The sequence below is a fragment of the Dasypus novemcinctus genome, chromosome 12, assembly GCF_030445035.2.
Source record: "Dasypus novemcinctus isolate mDasNov1 chromosome 12, mDasNov1.1.hap2, whole genome shotgun sequence".
NCBI classification, from domain to species: Eukaryota; Metazoa; Chordata; class Mammalia; order Cingulata; family Dasypodidae; genus Dasypus; species Dasypus novemcinctus.
In genome coordinates, this window is record NC_080684.1 from 31,233,058 (window position 1) to 31,240,368 (window position 7,311).

At 38.0% G+C, this 7,311-nt stretch overlaps 1 protein-coding gene across 1 annotated transcript; it reads right to left on the bottom strand.

The window, feature by feature from the left end:
• Nucleotides 1–6,045: 6,045 nt before the first annotated feature.
• LOC101423895 (olfactory receptor 9K2) lies at nucleotides 6,046–6,987 on the bottom strand. The gene has a single exon (XM_004462711.2). It carries the CDS (start codon nucleotides 6,985–6,987, stop codon nucleotides 6,046–6,048), a length of 942 nt encoding a protein of 313 aa, XP_004462768.1.
• Nucleotides 6,988–7,311: the final 324 nt, after the last annotated feature.

A 7,311-nucleotide genomic window follows, 5' to 3' on the forward strand; every position in this document is an offset into this window, starting at 1 on the left:
ACGAATAATGCTGCTATGAACATTGGTGTACAAGAGCCTGAGTGCCTGTTTCAATTTCTTTAGTTATATACCTAAGAGTGGAATTGCCAGATCTAATGATAATTCAATAATTCTATATTTAACTTGTTGAGGAACTGCCATTTTGCTTTCTACAGTGGCTGAAACTTTTTTATATTCCCACCAACAATACATGAAGGTTCCAGTTTTTTTGCCAAATTTTGTTAATTTGCATTTTTTAATAGTAGCCATCCGTGTGGGTATAAAGTGGCATCTCATTATGGTTTTGACTTGCATTTCCCTAATGGCTAATGACTTTGAGCATATTTTCATGTTTTTATTGGACCTATCGGAGAAAGGTCTATTCAAGTCTTTTGCCCATTTTCAAGAGGATTTTTTTGTCTTTGTGTTATTGAATTTTCCTTCTATATTCAGTATATAAGGCCCTTATACAATAAATGGTTTGTAATTCTTTTTTCCCATTCTGTAAGTAGTCTTTCACTTTTTTGATAATATCTTTTTTATTATCTTTTCTTTAATAAGATATATAAATCACACAAAATGCTACATTAAAAAATATAAGAGGTTTCCATATACCCACTCCCCACATCAACAACTTCTTTCACTCATGTGGTTTGATAAAGTCCTTTGATGCACAAAAGGTTATAATTTTTATATAGTCAAGTGCATCATTTTTTCTTATGTTGCTTGGGCTTTTGGTGTCATATTTCAGAATCTACTGCTCAATTCAAGGTCATGAAGATTTGCACTGAGTTATTACTTAAGAGTTTTATGATTTTATCTCATAAATATATATGTTTATGTCTTTGATCCATTTTAAATTAATTTTTATATATCCCCCTGGTTATTTTAGATTCCACATGCCAATAGATGATAAACTGGATTATGGGGTAGACTAAGATTATTAATTTTGGATATCAAGGTTGTTATACCATCAAGTGGGTGGTGTAAATGGAGAAGGGAAAATTTTGGACCTCTAAAGATTACCTAAAATATTCTTTTTATATTATATTTAGTGGTAAATATTAATGAACACTATACTGGGCACACTGAACATTGGACATTGAGGGACACAATAAGCAATTACCACAAGTGGCTGAAACCCCTCCTCCAAATGTTGTCACTCTATGAAACAAAACTGGACAAAGTCAGGCTAAGTTAGCTTTGTGATCAATTTCAAAAATAAAGACAGAGGTAGCTATTAATTCTTACTCTTTTTGTGCCATTTTTTCTCTTTGTTTTTCCTATTGCATATAGTTTGTGCTATTAGTAGCTTAAGTTACTATTTATAACATAGATGGCAGATATTAAGGCAGTTTTGTAATGAAATTAGAGAAAAAAATGAAAAATCAACCAAAAATCCTGACTTGTCCCTGAACACAGTATACATCAAAGATTTATTTTCTCTATTTATAAAGATTTGAGTGGTTTCTTTTAACCTTCCCTGGGAAAGTTGCTAGGTGTCAGAAACAGAAAGACATTTCTAGGAATGGGCACATTGGGTTTGGCAATCAATGTTATCAACTCTAGTGAATTTTTAAATTTATATTTAGTCTTCCTGGTGTTAATATCCCCTTCCTAAAAACTTTCATTTTTTTTATTTAAATGAAACTTTTATTTTAGAAAAGTTTTAGATTTACAGAAAAACTGCAAAGATTGTTACTGTATTAGTCAGGGTTCTCTAAGGAAACAGAATCAACAAGAGATATCTGTCGATAGTAAGAGATTTTATAAGACCCTCTCACGTGGGGAAATGGATGTGACTCAAGCAATTGGGCTCCCATCTACCATATAGGAGGTCCAGGGTTCAACACCCAAGGTCTCCTGGTGAGGGCAAGCTGGCCTACAAGGCGAGCTGGCCCACACAGAGTGCCAGCCAATGCGGGAGCGTTGCCCCCCAAAGGAGCACCACCCCACTCAGGAATACCGTCCCATGCAAGAGTGCCAGCTGATGTAGAGAGGTGGCACATCAAGATGGTGCAACAATGGGGAAACGGACTTTGGCCCAGTGGTTAGGGCGTCCGTCTACCACCTGGGAGGTCCGCGGTTCAAGCCCCGGGCCTCCTTGACCCGTGTGGAGCTGGCCCATGAGCAGTGCTGATGCACGCAAGGAGTGCCGTGCTACACAGGGGTGTCCCCCACGTAGGGGAGCCCCACGCGCAAGGAGTGCATCCATAAGGAGAGCCGCCCAGCGCGAAGGAAGGAGCAGCCTGCCCAGGAATGGCACCGCCCACACTTCCCGTGCCACTGATGACAACAGAAGTGGACAAAGAAACAAGACGCAGCAAAAAGACACAGAAAACAGACAACCGGGGGAGGGGAGGGGAATTAAATAAATAAAAAATAAATCTTAAAAAAAAAAAAAAAAGATGGTGCAACAAGAAACACAGAGAAGAAACAATAAGAAGATATAATAGAACTGGGAGCTGAGATGGTGCAAGAGAGTGATCGCCTCTCTCCCACTCTGGAAGGTCCCAGGATTGGTTCCCACAACCGCCTAATGAGAAGACAAGTAGACACAGAAGAATATACAGTGAATGGACACAGAGAGCAGAAAACAGTGGGGGGGGGGAGTGTAATAAATAAATAAATCCTTAAAAAAAAAAGAGTCTCTCACATGACCATGGGGATGCACAAGTCCAGGTTCCGCCGGCAAACTGCAACCAGGGGCTCCAATGAAAGTCCAGTGAAGATCCTTGATGAGTTCTGGGAGACATTGGCTGTCCAGAGATGAGCTGTGAAATTCTCCCTCAATGCTGGAATCACTTCCCCTTTTAAGGCATTCAACTGATTGGATAAAGCATCACTCATTGCTTATGACAATCTCCCTGATTGATGTAATTGTAATCAGCTATATAGGATTTACCACTGCAGTAAAGTCAATGGTGACTAAAGTCCATAAATGCCCTTGAATTACAATTAGCCCAGAGCTTGCTTGACCAAACAACCGGGCACAATTATCTGGCCAAGTTGACACATTAGCTTAACCATATCACTTACTATCTTCATTACTATGGAACATTTGTCATACTAAGGCAGCAATACGGGTACATGACTACTTACTAAACTCCACACTTTATTCAGATTTCACTCATTTTTATATAAGATATTGTACTACGTTTACTTCCCACATCACGTTAGGCTCCTCTTGGTTGTAACAATCTCTCAGATTTTCTTGCTTTCCATGATATTGACAATTTTGAGCAACACTGATGAAGTGTTTGTAGAATTTCACCTGATTTTTTTCTCATGGGTAAACAGGGGATATGGAATTCAAGAGGAAGACCACAAAGGTTAAGTGCAATTTTCATCACATCATATCCACAGGGACATGCTTCAATATCACTTACCACTGATGATACTAATCTTATCAACAGGTTGTGGTAGTTTTTACCCTGTTTCTCCATTATAAAGTTATCCCTCAAACCTTCCATACTCTACTCTCTATAAGCAATTCATCAAGAGCAGCCCACATTCAAGAGCATGGGGATTTAAGTTCTACCTCCTTGAGAGAGAGATTATCTACATAAGTTATTTGGACATCATCTGAACAGGATTTTTGTGTCTCCTTTTCTATTTATTTATTCAATCACTAATTATAGACTCATAGATATTTATTTTATACTTTTGGCTACAATCTGTTATAGTTCTATGATTTTTACTTTGGTGCTCAAATTATTCCAGTTTTGGCCATTGAAAGCTCTTTCAAGTTGATTCCTGTGCCCCTTTAAAATGCCTCCATCTTTTTGTTTTGGGAGGACTTTCTTAATTTCTGGTACTACTAAATGCTTCAGGCTCATCTTGTACGCTTCTACACCCACCTCTATCATCAGCCATTGCTTAAAAGATTTCTGGTTCCTTTATTTATAAGAGATTGGTATTAGAAACCAAGATCTGGTTACTGAGTGTGCTTGCTGCTACCGAGGAGTCATTATTGCTTCTAGACTTTATTCTATTCATCAGATAATTAGAATATGAAATCTTCTCATTATTTTTGCATCTATGCATCTGTTATCTGTGTTAATACAAAGATTTGTTCATACTAATATCTCTAACTCTAATCTATGCAACATGGTTGATTCTAGTTTTCCCCCCTTGCTTATTGTAACCTCCCATTCCACCAGGGAGAAACCTGTGCTCCACCTTTCACCATTCATCTACGTATTTGTTCAGTTCCAGGATACATGAACAGCAGTTTCGTAACTGTAAACCTCTACCCATTACTGTAAACCTTTACCAAGTATAGAATTACCAAGAATTCTCTACTTGGTAAAGTGAGAACAACTTTACCAAGTAGAATGCAGTGCTTGTGCACTTTGCCTTTTATAGATATGCTAACAATGGAAGAGTTCTTATCATTGATATAAGGCAGTGGCCACCAGAGGTTTTGAGGGGAGAGAGGGAGAAGAATAGGTATAATATGGGAGGATTTTCAGTACGTTGGAATTGTCCTGCATGACATTGCAATAACAAATACAGGCCATTATATATTTTGTCATAACCTACAAAATTGTGTGGGATAGAGTGTAAAGTATAATGTAAACTATAGACCATGGTTAGTGGCAATGCTTCAATATGTATTCATCAATTGTAACAAATATGCCACACTAAAAAAGGTTATGGGATAGTAGGAGATGGAAAGAAGTTAAGGCATAAGGGAATCTCCTCTATGTTTACATAACATTTATGTAATCTAAAGCTTCTCTAAAAATTTTTTAAAATTTTTAAAAACAAAGACTTTCCAATCAAAAAGTCATTCTCCAAAACTACTTAAGTCAGCACCTTTTATCCCCACTCTTTAGTGAGCTTATGTCATACATTTGCAATACAGTTTGATTATTTTTTAACAGTCAATATTCCCTGAGATCCCCTGTCCTTCTAGGTGATTTCTTAAACATCTATATACATTAATGTTCAGTCTTTGTGCTGTGACATTCTATGGACTTTGACAAAGGCATAGTGTCTTGTATGCAATTGTCCATCACTACAATACTACACAAATTAGTTTCATCACCCTAAAAATTCCCTGAACTTCCTCTAGACAAACATTTCCCCCTACTCAAATTTCTAGGAACAATGAATCTGCTTTCCTTCCTTATACGTTTGCCTTTTCCAGAATGTCACATGAATGGAAACATGCTTTCACATAACAAAAGCATTTAGGATTTACTCATGTTATTGCATGAATTAAATGTTCGTTCCTTTTATCACTAAATATTATAGCATTTCATTGAACAGATGCACCACAGTTTATCTGCTCATTGAAAAACATTTTGATTACTTCCAGTGTTTGGTGGCTATAAACAAAGCTGCTATAAAGCTTTTTTGTATGTATATTTGTTTGAACATAAAATTTCAAGTCAGTTGGATATCTAGGAGCACAATTATTGATTTGCGTAGTAAATCTATGTATAACTTCATAAGGAACTGAAAACTGTCTACCATACTGCCTGGACCATTTTGCATCCCCACCAACAATGAGTAAGTGTTTCTGTGGGTCTATAGCCTTGACAGCATTTGGTGGTGTCAGTTTTTTATCATTAGCCATTCTAATAGGCACACCATTACTTTGGAAGATTCATTGCTTTCCAATTAGAGAAGAGTATAATAAAGGTTCCTAGCAAAGGGCAGGCACATACTCAAAATGTGGCCTACTTGATGCCCCCATCAGAATTTGAATTTACAGAAAAGGAAAAACCTTTTTTCAAACTTCAAAGCGGAGTTCACGTGTTTCGGATGTAGCATTCAGTGAAATGGATTCCATCAGCAGACTCCTCTAAAGTTTGTTCTGGCCTCCTCATTCCTGCGATGCCTTGGCTCCTAACCATTTGCATAGTAAGTTCCTTAACTTTTCTATTGATTCAGTGTGCTACACATAGCCTTCTAATAAATTACCCTTGCTTGTATTTGCTAAAGTAATTCTCAATGTCTTGCAAATAATCCTAATTTCCATATACTCAAAACACACTAAGAGCAAATAAGGGTGAAAGAATCAATGAGCCAATTATGAAAAAAGCACAAGTGGAGTTAGGCTAAAGCTTTTTTCTCCCACAGGATTTTTCTCAAAGCTTGTTTGACATCCTTGTTTCTTAGAGAGTAAATCAGAGGGTTTAACATGGGTGTGACCAATACGTAAAATACTGAAGCCACTTTGCGAAGTTCGGGGTTATTTGGCGGTGTGAGATAGACAAAAGACACAGTCCCATAGAGCACGCTCACAACCCCCAGGTGGGAGCTGCAAGTGGAGAAGGCTTTCTTCTTCCCTTCACTGGAAGGGATCTTCAAGACTGCGGACACAATATATATGTAAGATATTACGATAATAACTATTGTGGGCAAAATAATAAAGGCAGCCAAACTAATAGATACCATCTTATTGACAAACAGGTTAGAACAGGAAATCTTCTCAATTTGGTAAGAATCACAGTAGAAATGATCGATGACTCGAGATGCACAGAAGGACACTGAGAAAGTTACACTGACCTGGAGGATGGAACTGACCCAGCCACAGAAATAGGAACCAGCAACCAACTGAGCACAGAGGTGTCTTGACATGTGAACACTATAAAGAAGAGGATTGCAAATGGCAATGAAGCGGTCATAGGCCATGGCTGCGAGGACAAACCCCTCTGTTACAATGAAGAGGGCAAAGAGGAACAATTGGACAACACAACCTGCAAAGGAGACAGTCTTTTTCTCAGACAGGAAGTTGACCATGGCCTTAGGTGCAATAACAGTGGAGTAGAACAGGTCAATGAAGGAAAGATTGCCTAGAAAGAAATACATTGGAGTGTTCAGCTGGGATTCGCTCACAATGATTGCCATCATACTAATGTTCCCCAAAAGGACCATGCCATAGACCAGCAGGAAGAGTAGAAAGAGGAGACTGTGGAGCTCGGGACGAACCCTGAATCCTACAAGAATGAAGTCGGTTACATCTGAGTGGTTGCCTGTCCCCTTGTCACCCATGGCAAGAACCTGCTAAGAGGTACAAGACAAGGTTAAAAAGTCAACTTTCTACCTTTTTCCAGATTCATAAATTATCCCAGTCTTTCATAAAAGACAGTAAAATTCATATTATCTCATTTTTGCCCCCCAATTATGTTAGTTAAGTATGATTTGCCACACTCTGATGAGAACCGAATCTCGGGTGCGTTGCGTATTTCCTGTAATCCCATAACATTGACATTACTTACCTCATTTGTTCTTACAATTTACAACTGTTTATCTCCTCACTTGATTTATATGCTAAGTTGAACATTTCTGAGGGATTGGAGAAATGAAGAAATATTT

What these genes read in the sequence shown, in the direction of transcription:
- LOC101423895 (XM_004462711.2), bottom strand. Translation starts at nt 6,987, where the DNA reads ATGGGTGACAAGGGGACAGGCAACCACTCAGATGTAACCGACTTCATT.